This window comes from Ovis canadensis, chromosome 9 (genome assembly GCF_042477335.2).
Source record: "Ovis canadensis isolate MfBH-ARS-UI-01 breed Bighorn chromosome 9, ARS-UI_OviCan_v2, whole genome shotgun sequence".
In the NCBI taxonomy this organism is placed as follows: Eukaryota; Metazoa; Chordata; class Mammalia; order Artiodactyla; family Bovidae; genus Ovis; species Ovis canadensis.
The window spans coordinates 68302801-68324371 of NC_091253.1; the positions used below are offsets into that span (position 1 = coordinate 68302801).

The 21571-nt window shown below is 38.5% G+C and overlaps 1 protein-coding gene across 1 annotated transcript in view; it reads right to left on the reverse strand.

The window, feature by feature from the left end:
- The window catches only part of COLEC10 (collectin subfamily member 10), a 531893-nt gene that overhangs the window by 38905 nt on the left and 471417 nt on the right, over positions 1-21571 (reverse strand). Inside the window, exon 11 of the mRNA XM_069601094.1 lies at positions 8203-8470. Coding sequence (XP_069457195.1) covers positions 8203-8350 — 148 coding nt within the window. The 5' untranslated portion in view covers positions 8351-8470. The remainder of the gene's footprint in view (positions 1-8202; positions 8471-21571) is intronic.

Genomic DNA, 21571 nt, shown 5'->3' on the forward strand with positions numbered 1-21571 from the left:
CCATCCAACCATCTCATCCTCTGTTGTCCCCTTCTCCTTCAGCCTTCAATCTTTCCCAGCATCAGGGTCTCTTCAAGTGAGTCAGTTCTTTGCATCAGGTGGCCAAAGTACTGGAGTTTCACCTTCAGCCTCAGTCCCACCAATGAACACCCAGGACTGATCTCCTTTAGGATGGACTGGTTGGATCTCCTTGCAGTCCAAGGGACTCTCAAGGGTCTTCTCCAACACCACAGTTCAAAACCATCAATTCTTCAGCACTCAGCTTTCTTTATAGTCCAACTCTCACATCCATACATGACTACTGGAAAAACCATAGTTTTGACTATATGGACCTTTGTTGGCAAAGTAATGTCTCTGCTTTTTAATATGCTGTCTAGGTTGGTCATAACTTTCCTTCCAAGGAGTAAGCATCTTTTGATTTCATGGCTGCAGTCACCATCTGCAGTAATTTTGGAGCCCCCCAAAATAAAGTCTGCCACTGTTTCCACTGTTTCCCCATCTATTTCCCATGAAGTGATGGGACCAGGTGCCATGATCTTAGTTTTCTGAATGTCGAGCTGTGGAAGTTCATGAAAAAAAAAAAGAAAATGATAGCTAAGCTCTATGCTAAACATGTCTTAATTTTCAGATTAAGAATTTGAGATTGACAATATAATTATCTCCATTTAGAAAACAGGGACACCAAGGCTGATGAATGTTGTTTGCTGTTGTTTGCCACCCCATGGACTGTAGCCTGCCAGGCTCCTCTGTCTATGTGATTTCCCAGGCAAGAATACTGGAGTGGGTTGTCATTTCTTTCTCCAGGGGCTTTTCCTGACCCAGTAATCAAATCTGTCCTGCATTGGTAGGCAGGTTCTTTACCACTGAGTCACCAGGGAACTCCAGATATGAAAGTGACAGAGGTCAAATTCAAAAACCATATATTCTATCTTCAAAGTGCATGATCTTTATCAACAAGTGAGTTTCTATTACTACAGTCCCTAGTAATGATTGCTATATAGCCAAATTATTATGTAAGCAAGTTGCAGGAAAAAATGGCATAAGTCATGCATAAAACTTTATTAAATGAAACAATTTCTTTTTGACATTACCTACTGACTCATCTTCGTCCACACTTTGATTGACTAAAGTTTTATTCTTCCTGTCCTGACCTAACCTTGAACTCTTTTCTTGACATCTATTCAAAGGGAAAAGGAGAGAGGAAAGAATGGTTCAGAACACCCATATACTAGAATATAAAGTTGAAATAGCCAAGCCACTTAAAATTTTGGTCCGTCCTCATGCATAGCATACATATTAACACTCTTAATGAAAGACTCTAGTGAATTAATATAATTAATATAAAGGTTTTAGGAAAATACCTACTTGCTTAACCTCTCTGATAAAGTCACCAGAAAGAACTCAGCAGTTTAATCTGTATCAAGGTGACCGAGCTAAAACAATTCTGTACCATGTTTATGCACTGACCTCCTTTTCTAATGTTAATTTATAACTCCAAGGAAAGGATCATTTCATGCCTAACGAGGATGACAAAACGTGAGGACAATGATATAACATGGTGAAATGGAACAACGTTTACTGGTTGGGAATCTGGAAGATGACTGTTAGCTCTGCCATCGATGAGCAACTGTGTGACCTAGAACAAGTTATTTTATGTCTCTGGGCTTCAGTTTTTACAAATGTGAAAATAACGGGGGTTAAATTAAGTAATCTGGAATTACTTTAAAAGGTACAGTTACTTTAAAAGGTAGTTACACTTCCAATCAGTGTGAAAGTGACCCAGATACTGCTGGGCATACTGGCCATCTGTTTGGAAACTGAAAACATTCTTGAAAAATAACTCGCGTGTCAATTGCTGGGATCCAGGGCCATGTTCAGAAAAATAGTGATTGGCCAGATGAAGTCCAAATCCTAGAGGTAAGGGGTTTGCTGAGAAAGAAATTATCCCAAAGAAAGAGGTTTACATACTGGCAAAGCCATGTGATCTTGTAGTGTCTGGCACTCAAAGATTAGTTCTCTTGTCCACCCACGCATGGGTTCCATAGGGATAGATAGGATTTTTAAGCCAAAACTTAAGTATAATAGCTATTTCATCCTGCCCTGTAAAATCCTCTGATGTTGGTTGGGACCCCTCCAGCTGATTAGATGGTTTAGCTCTTTGACTGGAGTGTGGAGTCCAATTGGGATTGAATTGAGTTCCAACCCACCACCTTCCAACTGTGTGACCTTAGGCTAGTGACTTAATAGTTCTGAATCTCAGTTTCTTCATCTCTCAAATGAGAATTGTGTCTCCTCTCTCAAAGTCTATTGAGAGAGTTTAACTTAAAAATGGCTGGAAAGCATTCAAGCAGCGCCTAGCCAGTGGCATCTGCTCAATGTACGCTAGTATTACTATTGCCACAGTGACTGAGATGGCCATTACAGTCAAACTGAAGAGGAGAGAGCCTTTCTTGGCTGCATGAGTTCATCACAGGCCACAAGTGTGGAGTGATGATCATTACTTGTAAAGTTGCCGTGTCCTCAGAAGCAAAGGGAAGCCTTCCTTACCGAGTAAAGTGTCACTGAGTTAGTGGTCAGGCCAGGCCAACACAGGGGCACCAGGGGAGCTGCGCACTGCTGTGCTTACAGTGGCCACTGGTGGGAAAGTTCTTTAAGCACTGAAGGGGTGAAATGACAGTGCCTTCCAAGAGCAGTTTTGTTTTTTGTTTTTTTTTTTTAAAGCATTGCACAACTTATGGGGGTATCTGCAGAATATCTCTGGAAAGTATTTACAAGGAACTGTCAGGGGATCTTGGAAAATTTGGGTTAATTCATTGGGTCAAAAGGGAAGCCCCAGTGACTCAGTGGTAAAGAATCTGCCTGCCAATGCAGGAGACACACAAGAGGCTCAGGTTCAATCCCTGGATCGGGAAGATCCTCTGGAGTAGGAAATGGCAACACACTCCAAAATTCTTGACTGGGAAATCCCATGGACAGAGGAGCCTGACAGGCTACAGTTCAAAGGGTTGCAAATGAGTTGAACATGACTTAGCCACTACAAAACAATTACATCAAAATTATTTATGGAGCCATCACTGTGTGTCAGGAATTCTTCTAGGGTCCCTGCATTCATGAAACTTGCATTGTAGGACTGATAGTATGTATATAAATAGCAATCAGTCTGTGAAAATAATAAAATGTCTTGGAAACTATGGCAGAGAGTGCAGGGGTCTTCAGGCAGGGCCCTACTGTGCAGATGGCACTGGAGCTAAAACCGAAAATGAGAAGGAACTCTCCTTGGGAAGATTTGGGGCAAGTTTGGGTCAGAAAAAAGGAACATCAGTGCAAAGATCCTGGATTGGGAATGAGAGACAAAGCAAGGAAGGCTGCAGCAAACAAGTGGGCAAGTAGTTTGAGGTGGGAGAAGTTGGGAGAAGCCAGATGGATTTCAAAGGACCTCTGAGTCCACATAGACACACATACACACAAATGTCATTGAAAGAAAAGCCTCCTAAGCTAAAAGCCAAAATAAGCAGTAGGGTAAAATACCATTCTAAATATCGTTTCTAAACAGACAAATGAAGTGATGGAGTTCATTATCAGAGAGGCGAGTCATCACACTGAACATGCAGTACAGTACCATGCTGGCCTGTGAGGTTGCATAAACTCCATGTTCTGAGGCAGTGTCCTATTCTTATCAAAAAAGGGTCAGTGGGCTGTATTTTCAAACATTATTCTAATAGAAACTAGTAGACGTCACAGAATGACCATGGACCCATACCAGAAGGTCAGGGGTCAAGCTCAAATTGCATGACTATAACATCTAAGTGGAAGACCTTGGAAACTCCACTTGACCTCATTGAGAGTATTTCCTTATCCTTAGGTTTAAAATAATTGCTACCACATAGGGCAATTATAGGGCTTCCCTCATAGCTCAGTCTGTAAAGAGTCCGCCTGCAATACAGGAGACCCAGGTTCGATTCCTGGGTTGGGAAGATGCCCTGGAGAAGGAAATGGCAACTCACTCCAGTATTCTTGCCTGGAGAAATCCATGGACAGAGGAGCCTGGCAGCTACAGTCTATGGGGTCGCAAGAGTTGGACATGACTGAGCGACTAAACACAGACACACAGGACGACTGTAAAAATTAAACAAGATAGTGAAGGACAGGGAAGCCTGGCATGCTACAGTCCATGGCGTCAAAAAGAGTCAGTCAGGACTTACTTATCACCCAAATATTTCTTAGTGGTGTTACGTTTCTTTTTTTAACATTTCTTACTAAAATTTCTTGTCATTGCTGTTTTGAAGTAAAACCACTAGAGGTCAGAATTTCACATAACTTGTTTAAGGAAACCACCAACGTTGGTGGTTGGGAAAAAGAATGTTTTTCTACTAAGCAGCATAAAATAATAAATTTAAGGTGCAGAAAGAAAAATTAAAATGGCTTTCAACAAATAATGTTTGATGACTAGAGAAATACTCATTCTCAAAACTGCTGTTCAATGGACTTAGCTGAACAGGAAGACGAGGAAATAAAACAAAACAGAATTTGTTAAGCATCTATTCATGATGCCGATACAGTTTAAGGTTCACACTGATTATCTGATGTTATTCTTAAAACATGTCTGCCATGAAGCTCATTTTCCAAATAAAGAAACTAAAGTATAGACAGATGTGATACCATCCTGAATGAAAATCAAGCAGGTACAATCCAATGTTTTCCACTAAGTCAAGCTTGTGAAATAGTGCAAGAAAAAATGGTGTCTCTGTGTTAAACAACGTACTATATGACAGATTAGCATTAACAATTTCCTGTTTGCCATTCTATATATTTTTCTTTAATTCCAAGTCTACTAAATGAATCTAGGGAAAGTTCCTTTTATTGTCTGGTTCTCAGAGTATTTAGAAGTTTCTGAGCACAGTGCTGATAAATATGGTATTGAGATGATTAGCTATGAAGAAAAACATAGACCAGCTTGCTTTTAGGAAAAATATTTTGAACAAGAGCAATAATCTAGTTCTTTAAAATGTTTACTTAGCCAGCAAATCTTTCTTTTTTATCATTTTGTAGAGATAAATACATAAATCTGCCTTATTCAGGGGTGGGGAGGGCCATCATCATGTTCATAAGAGGATGAGGTAGGGTGGATGCCAGTCTATATCTTGAGGAAAGACAAAAATCATTTTTGTGTTTTGGTGTTTTGGGGTATCCACAATGTCTAGCACAGGGCACAGAGCAGAGGGAGGGCAGTGATGAACAGGCTCTTGATGCTATACGTGTTGTGCACATAGAGGCAATTTGCAAAGAAAAAATGAGTTACGTGGGTCCTGACCCCAAGAGTTTTTAACCTAACACCAGTTTGAAATGTAGGTACAAGCTTTTTCCTTAGCTTGAAGCCTTTAGCATTGTACATGATGCCTGGGTTCCCTGGTGGCTCAGACGGTAAAGCGTCTGCCTACTATGCAGCAAACCCGGGTTCAATCTCTGGGTCGGGAAGATGCCCTGCAGAAGGAAATGGCACCCCACTCCAGTACTCTTGCCTGGAAAATCCCATGGACAGAGGAGCCTGGTAGGCTACAATCTATGGGGTTGCAAAGAGTCGGACACGACTGAGCGACTTCACTTCACTGATGTCTGGGACTTAGTAGGTATTCAGTATGCTCCAGAATGTTGGAGTCACTTTAATAAGAAACGTGGAATCCATTTGATGCCAGGTCCCTGGACTCTAGGAGAAGAAATTGTACCAAGTCCATAACAGACTTAGTTCTGGAATCCAGGGTTCTTAAGGGGTCCTTTCCAAGTCTTTCTTCCCTGGGAGCACTCACTTCTTCCTTCTGTCACATTCTTATTTGTAATCATCTCATAATTTCTACACACACTCAGGAAGAGAGTTAAAGGGGTTTCCACTGTTTGGAATCTTAAGAGAGTTGCTAATGGGAAGGGAAAAGTTTTGTGTTAAATTAAAAAATGAGAGTTGGAAGATTCATGTGGACACTATGCTGGTATTCAACACGTATTAATTGCTCTCTGCTTTCCCTCCTAAATTATTTACCGTTTCATTGCTCATGACACTGATATACATATATATATGAAAAATGTAAAAGTGTTAGCTGCTCAGCTGTGTCTGACTATTTGCAGTCCCATGGACTGTAGCCCACTAGGCTCCTCTGTCCATGGCATTCAACTGGAGTGAGTTGCCATGCCCTTCTCCAAGGGATCCTCCCAACCCAGGAATCGAACCCAGGTCTCCTGCATTGCAGGCAGATTCTTTACCATCTGAGGCATCAGGAAAGCATATATATATATATATATATATATATATATATATATATATGCATCTCTTGTACATAAAATAGTGCTTAGCACATTCAGTATATGTTGGCTGAGTTGAAATGACTAGAATCATTGAATTGGAGTACACTGTCTTTTAGACATTATTTTGACAATACTTTGTCCATTCTTCCTCCAGTTTGAAAGTTGCAGTTTCTCTGTAAGGAAAACTGCTTAACAGTTCTATTCTCAAATGGATTCTTCCTTTGAAGAGAGAGCAAAATTTTAATTTTTTAGCATTTTCCATGAACACCCTAGAATCATACAGTTTCCTCTATTCTGTGAAAAGTCCAGTAATGGTTTTAAGTTAATACTTTGTTTCTGGCTGAAACTTTCTTTTCTAAACATTGACCCTAGCATTATTCATTTATTCACCCAAGAAATTATTTGGAAGCCCCAAGGTCTCATTGTTCTTCCTTGCATTTATTTTATGGTATCAAAGGTTAAAACTTAGATTGCAATCTTAGGAGGAAGTTAATTCACTGATTAAGAAAAATGCATTTTAAGCAATACACATTTAAATCACTGACAAGCACAGGGCAATGTTTTTCTGTTGTGTGTGTGTGTTTAAGACCTTTTTTCCAACTTAAAATTTTAAGCAGCTGCAATTCTTCCACCCTCTAGCCTGGAGAAACAGCATGAATTACTAATGAAGGAGCACCGATCTGTACTGCAGTGACCACTTCCAGAACAAAAGGGTCAGAGCTGAAACCAAGAAAACAGGAGCATTTTTTTAATCAACCAGTTGCTTGAAGTGCATTTGGACCTTGGCCCTACTTGAAAAAAAAGAATTCCAATATTCTATCACCCTTCTGCTGAAGGCTCTTAGCCCTAAAGTCTCCACTTGCAAATAAAGAAATGCTTACTTCTATACCACCTCCAATCCTTTATTTGTTTTATTTTTATTTATTTATTTTTTTTGGAGGGGGTTATTTGGTTTTGAAGAACATAGAAGTATAATTATAAACTTACTGATCTTTCAACATTTACAATAAGTGCTATTTGGAAAAAGCAGGCTACAAGAAAAAGGGGAAACATGTCTGATGTTTGTTATGCAACTACTATGTTCCAGACATTAAATATTTTTTGCAAATATTACTTTATTTAATCATTACCCCAGTGGTGAATGGAGAGGATGATAACACTTTCCCCCACCCCTAATACTAAAGAGCTTAGGTTCAGAGAGTTAAACCTTTTGTTAAAGAGCATGTAGCTAGAAAGAAATGAAACAGAAATTTTTAGCCCGGTCCATGTCTCACTAAAGTAATTTTTTCTGTTATCCAACACTGCTCAAAATGGACCACACACTTTATGACTGTAGAAAAATATGATTAATAGGGGACACAAGTTTAAAAGACATGGAAGAAATAAAAACAATAAGCTGAGATGACAGTGCCATTTTCCTTTTTTGGCATTTTTTTTTTCCTTACTGCCACCTCCAGTTCTTGATGGACCCCTCTTCACTGGAACCCAGAAGTCCATTAATTTATGAAATGTATGAAAGAATTAAAGTTTACTGAGCTTTTGTCTAGTAGCTTTACCAGAATCAGTATGAGAAAACAGTTGGAGTAAAAACAGTCCAAGAATAGAGATGTTATTAACAAAAGGAATCCTGACAGTCAACGTTGTGTCTGTGTATCCCCCCGGGAGCTGCATGGAAGACGGAATAGCGCCCTGTCCCACGTGAATTCTATCACATCCCGGCTTTCACTCCCTCCCCAGGTTCTCTTACTTAACATCAGGGAAGTACCAGGACATTGATTTTCCTAAAATTGAAGAAAAGTAGAACTCTAGGGGGGAGAGTAGAGAAAGTGGGAGCTAGAGTGGCACTGAGCCAGGAAGTAAGAGAGCTTACGTATTAGATGGGAAAATTTCACTTTTTTCTTTCCTCACCTTTGGGTCCTGGTGAAATGGTGTGTGTGGCACAGACTTCAGTCGTAGGACGACTGTCGAGGTCCAGACCCAGACTCTGAATTTGCAAAAGAAAGAGCACCAGGAGAATGCACTGGTTTCTTCGAACTCGGGTTCCAAAGCCACCCATTGCTGCGGTTTCCTCAAAAAAGGGCTGCCCCAAAGTGCCAAATAAACAGTTCGATTTTTAATGAAAACTTCTTCTTTGGGGAAGAAAGGGAAACATCTGGAACACACATTCCAAAAAGGGCTGTAAAGACAGGAAGGAAGCATATCTTAGGTTGTTTATTTTCTCAGTGTTCCAAATGAGCTGTACATTTTCCAGACTGTTTACTTTCAAGTGGCAAGAGTTTATTGAAAATTATCTCTGAACTAAACACTCAAGTGTGTAGGTCAGTAGAAACACTCCAGAGAATAGAACAGATACACCTTTGGCTTAGTACATGAATGGATAATTTAATGCCTAAATTGCACTTAAATGTTGGGGTTCCAGAAAGACTGAGCCAGAGATTTTGTGAATTACCTACATATTATATAATCATTGTGCATGGCTTTGAGATTTTTAACAAGGAAATATTCATTACCTGCTTCTGGTGGCAGTTGAACACTAATACTCTTACTGCTCTCCATAAGCTTATTTCCTTCTCTTGCTACAAAGAATTGTCTTGGGGTTAAACCCCAAAGGAAAGAACACCACTTACTGCAAAGCAATTAGGCAAGAAGTATCAAGAATGTTAAAAATATATATAGCCTTTGCCCTAGTAACTGGCCTTCTGGTACACTGTCTTAAAGAAATACTGTGAAATGTGGACAAAGCTTTGTTTAACAGATGTGGCCAAAGGGGGAAGGGACATCAATTGCCTAATGATATATTGTTGTTGCTTAGTAGCTAAGTCATGTTTGACTCTTTTGTAACCCCATGGACTATAGCCCTCCAGGATCCTCTGTCCATGGAATTTCCCAGGAAAGAATACTGGAGTGAGTTGCCATTTCCTTCTCCAGCGGATCTTCCTGACTCAGGGATCAAACTTGTGTCTCCTGCATCGGCAGGCAGATTCTTTACCACTGAGTCAATGATATGTTGCTGCTGCTGCTAAGTCGCTTCAGTCGTGTCCGACTCTGTGTGACCCCATAGCCGGCAGCCCACCAGGCTTCCCTGTCCCTGGGATTCTCCAGGCAAGAATACTGGAGTGGGTTGCCAATTCCTTCTCCAATGCATGAAAGTGAAAAGTGAAAGCAAAGTCACTCAGGTGTCCAACTCCTAGTGACCCCATGGATTGCAGCCTACCAGGCTCCTCTGTCCATGGGATTTTCCAAGCAAGAGTACTGGAGTGGGATGCCATGGCCTTCTAAGCAATGATATGTTAAGGGTTGCCAAATCATAGTACATAAAAATGCATGAGTGTGCAACATGACAATTTTATTAAAAGAAGGAAATGGCAACCCACTCCAGTATTCTTGCCTGGGAAATCTGATGGACCTAGGAGCCTGATGGGTTGCAGTCCATACGGTCACAAAGAATCAGATACAACTGAGCAACTCAACAACAATTCTGGAGGCTAGAAATCTGAGTTCAAGGCATTGGCAAAGCATGTATCTTCTGAAGACACCAAGAGAGGATCAGATCCAGACTCCCTCAGAGCCCCTGGTAGTGCCTCAAGGCACTACAGTATGAGGTCTTGGGGGTAGGACTTCAACATAGGATTTTTTTTTTTTTTTTTTTGGCCTGAGGAGACTCAGTTCAATGCATAACAAAATACTAGTATGACTAGACTTATCTTTTCATAAGTCATACAAGGAAATGGAGGGAAAGAAACTGGCATTGTTTGAATAGTCATTATGTGCAAAGATAGCCTTGGTCTCTTAACTTGCTTATTTTCTTTAAACCTGAAGATAGCCCTGTGGAACAGATAGTAACTCCCTTGTTTTGCAGCTCAGAAAAGTCAGGCAGTTTTCCCAAGGCCTCTGTGATGGTTGCTTTTAGGAGTCGACTGGATCATGGGGGCCAGGCCCTTGGCTATACATTTTCTGGGCATGTCCGTGAGAATGTTTCCAGGTGAGCGTAGCATTTGAACTGGTAGACTGAGTAAAGCAGTTTGGCCTCCCCAAAAGAGGGGCTCTCATCCAATTATTTGAGTGCCTGAGTACAACAAAAAGACAGGGAAAGGAAGAATCTGCTCTCTGCCTGAGTGCCAGAACTGGGACGGGTGTTGGCCTACACTTGGGCTAGAACTTACAGCATCATTTATGCTGATTCTGGGGCCTTTGGACTGGGACAGGTATTTATATGATTGTCTTCCTCAATTCTTAAGGTCTTTGGGCTTAGCCTGAAGCTATGCCACTAGCTTTCCCCGGTCTCCAGCTTGCAAAAGGCAGATCATGAGACTTCACATCCTTCACAATCATGTAAGCCAGTTTCATCTAATAGATCTCTTTCTTGAGGTACAGATATGCATATCTATAGATATAGGCATATACAGAGGTATATGCTGAAAAATGTACAGAATGAAGCAGGGCAAAGTCTAATAGAGTTTTGCCAAGAAAACGTATTGGTCATAGCAAACGCCCTCTTCCAACAACACAATAGAAGACTCTGCAAACGGACATCACCAGATGGTCAATACCGAAATCAGACTGATTATATTCTTTGCAGCCAAAGATGTAGAAGCTCTATACAGTCAGCAAAAACAAGACTGGGAGCAGACTGTGGCTCAGATCATGAAGTCCTCATTGCCAAATTCAGACTTAAATTGAAGAAAGTAGGGAAAACCATTAGACCATTCAGGGATGACCTAAATCAATCCCTTATGATTATACAGTGGAGGTGAGAAATAGATTCAAGGGATTAGATCTGATAGACAGAGTGCCTGAAGAACTATGGATGGAGGTTCATGACATTGTACAGGAGACAGGGATCAAGACCATCCCCAAGGAAAAGAAATGCAAAACAGCAAAATGCTTGTCTGAGGAGGCCTTACAAATAGCTGTGAAAAGAAGAGAAGCTAAAGGCAAAGGAGAAAAGGAAAGATATACCCATTTGAATGCAGAGTTCCAAACAGTAGCAAGGAGAGACAAGAAAGCCTTCCTCAGTGATCAATGCAAAGAAATAGAAGAAAACAATAGAATGGGAAAGACTAGAGATTTCTTTAAGAAAATTAGAGATACCAAGGGAACATTCCATGCAAAAATGGTCTCAATAAAGGACAGAAATGGTATGGACCTAACAGAAGCAGAAGATACTAAGAAGAGGTGGCAAGAATACACAGAAGAACTGTACAAAAAAGATCTTCAAGACCAAGATAATCACGATGGTGTTATCACTCACCTAGAGCCAGACATCCTGGAATGTGAAGTCAAGTGGGCCTTAGAAAGCATCCCTATGAACAAAGCTAGTGGAGGTGATGGAATCCAGTTGAGCTATTTCAAATCCTGAAAGATGATGCTGTGAAAGATGATGCTGTGAAAGTGCTGCACTCATTATGCCAGCAAATCTGGAAAACTCAGCAGTGTCCACAGATCTAGAAATAAAGGTCAGTTTTCATTCCAATCCCAAAGAAAGGCAATGCCAAAGAACACTCAAACTACCGCACAATTACACTCATCTCACACACTAGTAAAATAATGCTCAAAATTCTCCAAGCCAGGCTTGAACGGTATGTGAACTGTGAACTTCCAGATTTTCAAGCTGGTTTCAGAAAAAGCAAAAGGAACCAGAGATTAAATTGCCAACATCCGTTGGAATATCAAAAAAGCAAGAGAGTTCCATAAAACCATCTACTTCTGCTTTATTGACTATGACAAATCCTTTGACTATGTGGATCACAATAAACTGTGGAAAATTCTGAAAGAGACGGGCATACCAGACCACCTGACCTGCCTCCTGAGAAATCTGCATGCAGGTCAGGAAGCAACAGTTAGAACTGGACATGGAACAACAGAATGGTTCCAAATAGAGAAAGGAGTATGTCAAGGCTGTATATTGTCACCCTGCTTATTTAACTTACATGCAGAATACATCATGAGAAATGCTGGACTGGATGAAGCACAAGCTGGAATCAAGAATGTCAGGAGAAATGTCAATAACCTCAGATATGCAGATGACACCACCCTTATGGCAGAAAGCAGAAAAGAACTAAAGAGCCTCTTGATGAAAGTGAAAAAGGAGACTGAAAAAGTTGGCTTAAAACTCAACATTCAGAAAACAAAGATCATGGCATCTGGTCCCATCACTTCATGGCAAATAGATGGGGAAACAGTGAGAGACTTTTTGGGGTGGGGCTCCATTGCAGATGGTGACTGCATTCATGAAATGAAAAGATGCTTGCTCCTTGGAAGAAAAGTTATGACCAACCTAGACAGCATATTAAAAAGAACAGACATTACTTTGCCAACAAAGGTCCATCTAGTCAAGGCTATGCTTTTTCCAGTAGTCATTTATGAATGTGAGAGTTGGACTATAAAGAAAGTTGAGCGCTGAAGAATTGATGCTTTTGAATTGTGGTGTTGGAGAAGACTCTTGGGAGTCCTTTGGACGGCAAGAAGATCCAACCAGTCCATCCTAAAGGAAATCAGCCCTGAATATTCATTGTAAGGACTGATGCTGAAGCCAAAAATCCAATACTTTGGCCACCTGATGAGAAGAACTGACTCATTTGAAAAGAACCTGATGCTCAGAAGGATTGAAGGCTGGAGAAGGAGATGACAGAGGATGAGATGGTTAGATGGCATCACTGACTCAATGGACATGAGTTTGAGTAAACTCCGGGAGTTGGTGATGGACAGGGAGGCCTGGCGTGCTACAGTCCATGGGGTTGCAAAGAGTCAGACATGACTGAGTGACTGAACTGAACTGATGTATAGGGGCTTCCCAGGTGGCTCAATGGTAAAGAATCCATCTGCCAAGCAGGAGACATAGGTTCAGTCCCTGTGTTGGGAAGAGCCCCTGAAGGAGGAAATGGTTTGGAGAAATTCCATGTACAGAGGAGCTTGGCAGGCTACAGTCCATGGGGTCACAAAGAGTTGGACTTAGCCACTAAAACAACAACAATACAGATATATACAGACAGATATAGATATAAACACAAAGATACAGAGAAGACATAGATAGATAAAGATATATCCTGTTGGTTCTATTTCTCTGGAGAACCCTAATAGTCCCCATTGAAAAGGGTACAAAAGAAATTCAAATACAAATTATGTCTAAAAGTTCTTGCTTTAAAATGCTATTTTCATTCCATAAAGCTGAATATTCTCAAGATTTGAAAGTGCATTCATTTTCATACATGCTTAAAATGTCCAAAGTGGATGCATTTGTCAAGTTAACTGTGATAGGAAAATGGAATTAATAGAATGACGTTCGAAGCCTCAAATTTCAAATCTGTCATAACCAGAGGTATGACACAGAGAAAATCACTCAACTGCAGTTGCCTCAAGACATATAAAGTGAGTGTGGACTTGATATTTAATGTACTTTCTGAATTCTATGATTCTTTGAAAATAGGTGTTCTTTAAGCTATTTAGACTATTCTAAATCTATTTCACTTATTTCATTTCTTTTTTAAGCACTGCCTGGCACACAATGAAAATGCATTCATTACATCTATATACAGAGATCCACTGGTAACCGTTTAAAGCAATAGTCCTTAGTATTTTTCCTTGAATGCCCTATTCCTGCTTCTTTCCAACATTTTTTTTTTAAACTCACCAGTGTATATCTTTACATATTTATGAATAGACTATCATATCAAAATTTGAATTATTTCCAGTTATTCATCACACATCCTATATATAAAATGTGATTTATCAATGTGATTTATCAATTTATCAATATTTATCAATCAATGCCCTATTGTTGGGAATTGAAACTTTCTGACATTATAATATTGTGATAAACATCTTTAAAGCTCAAACTGTGTTCTTATTCTTTTTGATCTTATAGAAGATGAATGTACTTGACTCGATAACTCACTGAATGGTGAGAATAAGAGGCAAAGAGAAATTTTTTAAAAATAATTCATATATTGGCATCACATTGTTCTGTTCTTTCTCATGGAGACTATGGTCTCCAGATTGATTTCCTTCTAATCTGGTTTGGAAATCATAGTTCCCTTTTCCCCTCACTGATAAATATGGGAGATTATAAATAGATGGATATTCAAAGAAGAGGACTTTCATAGACTAGAGAGGACTGCTCTACTTTTAGCTATGATTTACCAAGAAATGTGATCTTAAAAAACACTTTTCAGTTTTAATCTGGATGACAAGAAAAACACTATTGCCACTAAGAAAGCCTGGTTATGGAAAAAATAATTCTGAATGGAAAATAATGAGGCTGGGTAAGTTTAAAGGTCAGGGAAATAACAGGATGGAGATCACAAGGCAGGCATTTTGGAATGCAGGTTATGATTCCAGGAGAAAGTCTAGAATTTGAGATTTCAATTGGAGAGTGGAAAGAATGGAGATTATAGATAAAAGTGGAATTTTAAGTGAGAAAAGAAGTTCAAGAATATGAATGCCAAGAGATTCTAAGTTCAGGGGATCAGAAGGTGAAATGAGGGTTAGCAAATAGATCACAGAGGGAACAAAATGTCAAGGAAGCCAAAGGACAAGAAAGTCTAGGTGTATAACTGGTCCCAATGAATGCATGGAAGCATAAGATGAAGGCTGAGATAACCCATGGGATTTAGAAGTCAATAATTTATAAATAGCACCTTATGAATGAAAGAGATCACTTGGTAGAGAGATTTCATCAAGATGAGAGAAAAGGAATGACAAGGAGTCCTATGACCACTGGGAAAGTCATTATTGAAAAGTCACAGTCATAAGAAAACTATAATAACACAGCTTTATTGACATATAATTCTCCTGCTTACTTACCCTCAGCATCTAAAAACATGCTGTATTAGTTCTTCTTAAGAGTTTTAAACAGTGCTTAAAGCAGAGTGCTGTTAAAAATTAAATGGTGTGATGAGTGAGAAATGGAATCTAGAATAATTTACTATGAAATCTGTCAATGAAGAAAAAAAATAATGTAAAGAAGGTACTAATGAAACCACATTTGTGAGCCCATTTCAACCACATTGAAAGTTGTGAGCCTGTCACTATTGTTTAAAAATTTTGTACAGGTTCCCCAATAACCCAGTAAATATGGAATGAATGAATGACAGAAATTTTAAAAGGGGAGAAAGGATTGAATAAATGAAAGGAAGTCATCAGATGATGTTAAACGTATTTCTTGTGAAAAATATCTGTTGCTTGCTTGAAAAATATTGAGATATAAGAAGTAATTCTCCATTATTTAGAAAATTAAGTCAGAAGTTGAAGTACAAGTCAACTCTGCCTTTTCTTTAAAACATAATTCTGAAATAAATAATAAATCAATCAAGTTTTCAGTTCGTATAAAATTAGAAGAGGTCAGATGGAGCTAGTGGTAAAGAATCCACCTACCACTGCAGGAGAAACAAGGGATGCGAGTTCAATCCTTGAGTCAGAAAGATCTCCTGGAAGATGACATGGCAACTTACTCCAATATTCTTGTCTGGAAAACTCCATGGACAGAGGAGCCTGGCAAGCTATAGTCCACAGGGCCGCAAAGAGTTGAACAAGACCAAGTGTGTGTGTGTGTGTGCACGTGTGCACGCACACACACACACACACACATACACAATAATAAATCTAAAAAGACAAGAATTAATGACTCATTTATGAAATTGTCCTGTGATTCCACATTTTCCTTAATTTTTCATCTTCCATTTCCCAAGGCATTTGAAATTGTAGGTTTAAGATTTATTCTTTTCCAAAATGACATACCACTGAAGTGAATAACAAGCGGTATTTCTCTCCTTTCCCTTTCTTCTACTCATTTTTCATGGTGAATGGTGACCCCATAAAAAATATGTGCACATTTCAATGTCCCAACCCTGTGAATGTGATCTTAGTTGGCAAAAGGGGCTTTGCAGATGTAATTAAGCTAAGGACCTCAAGATGAATTATCTGGATTATCCACGTGTTGTGTTAGTCATGTCCAACTCTTTGCGACCTCATAGACTGTAGCCCACCAGGCTCCTCTGTCCATGGAATTCTCCAGGCGAGAATTCTGGAGTGGGTTGCCATTTCCTTCTCCAAGGGATCTTTCCAACCCAAGGAGGGAACCCAGGTCTCCTGCATTGCAGGCAGATTCTTTACTGTCTGAGCCACCAGGGAAGCAAATTATCTGGATTGCCTGGGTGGTCCTTAAATCCAATAACAAATGTCTTTATAAGAGACACTCAGAGGAGACACAGGGACAAAAGGAGAAGGTCACATGAGGACAGAGGCAGAGGTTGAAGTTATGCAGCCACCAGCTCAGGAACCCTAGGAGCTACCAAAAACTAAAAGAATCTAGGAACCACTGTTTGCCTAGAGCCTTCAGAAGGAGCTCAGGCCTGCCGAGCCTCAATTTCATACTTCTGACCTTCATATTTGTGAGATAATAAATTTGTGCTATTTTAAGACACCAACTCTGTGTTAGCTTGTTACAGCAGGCCTAGGAAACTAAGATACCATTCTTGTGATATTCATTCCCAGTTACTAGGAAGGAATGACATACTATATATTTACTTGGTGCCTGACAGAGAATGTATAACATCTGTTCTTGTGCATTTTAATTATTGTGCATCCAGCTTAGATGCTGTCTGGAGGGAAATGAAAAGCAGAATATGAAACAAGCATATCCCAAGGCCGAAGCGTTTTACTAGTTAAAACAGGAGAACAACAAAATGACAACCTCACCTCCTGAAGGAATTTCCTGACCAGCTCACATAACTCAACTCTGGACTTGGTTTGGTCTTTGTCTATTCCCATATAAGCATCTTATTTGCTTAAAATTCTCTCTTGTAAGTTAATTTAATTGTTTGAAGTTTGTAAAAAATAGAAGTTAATAGAATGGCTTTCAAAATGACATATTTAGAAAGCAAAATGCTAACAGACATTCATAATTTTTTTTAATATTTTGTCTCATATTTATAGAGGCATATTTTTTAAAAAGTCAAATTGTTTTAATAGGTTTATGAGATAAAACACAAGCCTCCTGCTACTCCTGCCCTATTCTTTATTCTTGCTCCTGTGAGCACATTATTATAGTCATTTCTTCTTTTATCTCTTCTATATTTTTAAGCAAAAAATTTATACTGATATTCTTGAGTTTTATTTTTTCAATTAAATTGATTTAATTGGAAAGTAGAGATTTCTTTCTCTTTCATCCCTAGTCCTACATCTTCTTCCACATATGTTTCATTTATTTATTTTTATAATTTAACATTATCATTTAATACAATATTCAGTGTGTTATCATGACTGTAACAATTATTCATAGCTGAATCACATAGTGCAGTATGATGACATTTTGTTTCCTGAACTAATTTTGTTTTCACACTATTTAATAATGGTGTTGTTTTCTTTCACATGGCTTTCTATGTACAAACCCTATAATAACTACTCATTCTTTGAGATTTGTCAGTTCTGTGTAAAGTGTAAAATGTTCAACTAGTTTCCACTACTTTTCTTAGAAATACTTCTTCCTCTGCTTTTCTTAGAAATGCCTCAAGTTACTTGTATCATCTGGACTGAATGTTATTTAGGCTTGAGGTAGAGATTTCATTTGGGGACTTTTCTTCACTGTCTAAGAACCACTTCTTTTCCTGTATCCACATTTTTTTTTCTTGGCTTTATCCTTCACCTTGTGTTGTATTTTCCTGAAAAAGAATGAAGCTGTAGATACACTTTTCAGATGCTGCATGTCTGAAAATGTAATAATTCTATTCCAAATTATGTTGTATTTTGGCTGGGTATAGAATTCTGGGTTGGAAGAAATTTCACCATGACATGTAAAAACATCATTCTACTTTCTTCTAGCTTCCAGTATTGCTATTAAGAAGCTTGATGTCATTCAAGTTGTCTACTCTTTGTACAGAATACTGTTTTCCTTTTAGAAGCATTTCTTTAGACTTTATCTACTGAGATTTCAGTAGTATGTCCTTAATTTGAGCCTTTCTGCATTCACTGCTCTGTGTTATCTGTAGTCACTTTCTATTGCTTCTTCTCTTCTGTAGTATCTACCATAATAGATTATTATTATTATTTGTATTCCATTATTGCTATTTTGGTGACATTCTGGAGGAAATAGAGCATAAATATGTAGATGCAAGCTGCCATATGGACTCAGATACTCCAAAGATTACCTTATCATATAGTTTCAAGCAACTCCTTCAGGCAGGTGTCCTAAGATGAGACGCAATGAGCATATTCTTTCCCCTAAAAATTAATCTTGGGGAGGATATGGCTACAGGAAGAGAGCAGAGCATGCTTTTCACATAACATGCATGAAACTAAGCAAAATTATTAAAAATAAACTATTTCATAGTTCTAAAATTTGACCAAAGCAGATAATAAGTGTAGAAACATTTATTCTTGAAAAACTGTCATAGCTTTGTATAAGAAAATGAACGTACGAGTCCTTCATGTGTGATGCCAATTCCATCTTTCCTCCATATAAGATTGTGAGCACAGTAGTTTTATCAGTAAAAGGAAGTCCCCCAAATCCAGCAGCTTTGCTGCCACAGACAGACTTAATACGGAGCAATGTATGTGAAAACATACTTATACATTAATGTAACCAACTAATGAATACAGAAATAAATCTTCACACTGATTGTTAGCAAAGTACCAAGGCAATTCAGTGAGGAAAGCGATAGTATTTTTTAACAAATGATGCTGCAGGGAAAATTGAATTGCTACACAAAAAGAACTTAGAACCGCATCTCACATTGTACTCAAAAATTAACTCAAAATGGATCAAAAACTGCAATATAAGGGACAAAACTATAAAACTTATAGAAGAAAACATAAAATAAGATCTTTGTGACCTTGAGTTAGGCAAAAATTTCTTAGATATTACACCAAAGCCATGGCCCACAAAAAATCGATAATTGTATTACTTTCAAATTTAAAACATTTGTACTTAAGCACACATATATATCATTAAGAATCAATAGACAAGTCACAGATTGGAAGAAAGTATTTGCAAACCATATATTCAATAAAGGACTTGTAAAAACCTGAATAATAAAATGCAACTGGCTAAATAAAAAAGCATGAGCTAAATAACTGAACAAACATCATCACTGACTCGATGGACATGAGTTTGAGCAAACTCTAGGAGATGGTGATGGAGAGGGAAGCCTGGCGTGCTGCAGACCATGGGGTCGCAAAGAGTAAGACACAGCTGAGTGACTGAACTGAACTGACATTCCTACAAAGACAGTAAATAGCTAATATAGGTATGGAAAGATGCCCAATGTCATTACTCCTTAAGTTCCAATGAGATACCATTAGCCACAGATTAGACTAGTCATAATAATAAACCAAGTGATAGTTAAATGTTGGCTAGGATGTAATAAACTGGAACCCTCATTCTTTATTGGTAGGGATTTAAAATGGTACAGTCACTTTGGAAAACAGTTTGGCGGATTCTTTAAAAGTTAAATATAAACTTAAAATATAAGCTAGCAATTCAACTCTTGGATAGATTTCCAACAGAAATTAAAATATATGTCCACACGAATACTTGTACATGAATGTTCATAACAGTGTTATTCATAATAATCAAAAATTGGAAACAAGACAAATGTCCATCAAGCAGTGGATAGATTTTGTCCATCAAGTAGTGTATGCATATAATGGATCAATAATGTCAGGAACAAACTACTGATACATGTAACAACGTAGATGATGGTGCCTCTCCAAATGATCCTTAAGGAGAGGAAACCAGGGGCTTCCCTGGTGGCTCAATGGTAAAGAGCCTGCCTGCCAATGCAGGAGACATGGGTTTTATCCTTGGGTCTGGAAGATCCCTGGTAAAGGGAATGGCAACCCATTCCAGTATTCATGCTTGAGAAATTCCGCAGAGGAGCCTGGTGGGTTACAGTTCATGATGTCGCAAAGGGTTGGACATGAATTAGTGACTGAGCATGCAAGTAGAGGAAACCAGACAAAAATTCCTACATATTATATTATTCCTTTTACATGAAATTTCTAGGATTGGCAAGATTTTCAAGATAGAAAGCAGATGAGTAGTTGCCTGAGGCCGGGGGTGGAAGCAGGAATTGATTTCACATGGGCACGATGGAACTTTGGGAAGTGATGGCTCTGTTATAACATTGTATCACAGTTACAGTTGCACAACTATATAAATACACTAAAAATTCCAACTCTTCACTTACAATTGGCTAATAGTATGGTATATAATTTATACCTCCCCAAAGCTTAAAAAAAAATCACACAGAAATGAAAAACAACTAATGTTAAAATTACCTTCCAAACTCTTGAAATGTTTTAATTCTCAAGAAGTGTTTGTAAGCCTAGAATCCATCAATTAGAAAAATTTGCCTCTGCCTCCACTTTGGAAATCAGTTCTGGTAGATTCAGTAAGTCATCAATCTTAAAACTGCTGCCATGTTAGCACCTAAAGAGTGTCTTTATGTGAGGCTTTTTCAATCAAAGCAATCAATAAAAAACAGTAACCAGAGAAAAGAAAAAACTTAATATATTACAAAGTACTAAATTCTAACTAAATCTGAGTATAAACTTAATTACAAAAATTAATTACACTAAAGAGCATGAGTATCCCCAACCATTTACTTAGAGATCAATACCTTCTTCTGGTTCTAATGTGTCTCAAGGCAAGTTTCTGATTTTCATTATTTTGTTCTGTGATTAATTATACCCAGCAATTTCTTGAATAATATTGGATGAATTAGAATGGATAATTATATGGGCACATAATGATAGGGGTTTGAGTTTTAATGATAGATATGTGTGACACAAATGCATTTATTCACCTACTGATTCAACAACTGTGTATTATTTATCAGATACTATAGTATAATATCTGGAATTATTTATCAGATATTATAGTTTAATATCTGTGCCCATAAGGCACAGAGTTTTCCTTAGGGAATTCATTATCTTTTGAGGAAGGCAGAGAAGTTTAAAAATACTTGCCAGTGTAAGTTATTTCTTAATTTTTTTCCCATTCTGATAGGGACAAACACCAGGTATCCAGTTGTCATGGAGACTTAGATGAGAGGGATTTGACTTAAGTTTGGTAGATTAGAAAAGTTTCCTTTAGTTGATGTTTCCTAAGCAGGTTTTGGAAACCTTATTGGAATTAGACAAATAAAGCTGCTGCTGCTGCTAAGTCGCTTCAGTCGTGTCCGACTCTTAGCGACCCCATGGACTGCAGCCCACCAGGCTCCTCCATCCGTGGGATTTTCCAGGCAAGAGTACTGGAGTGGGGTGCCATTGCATTCTCCTC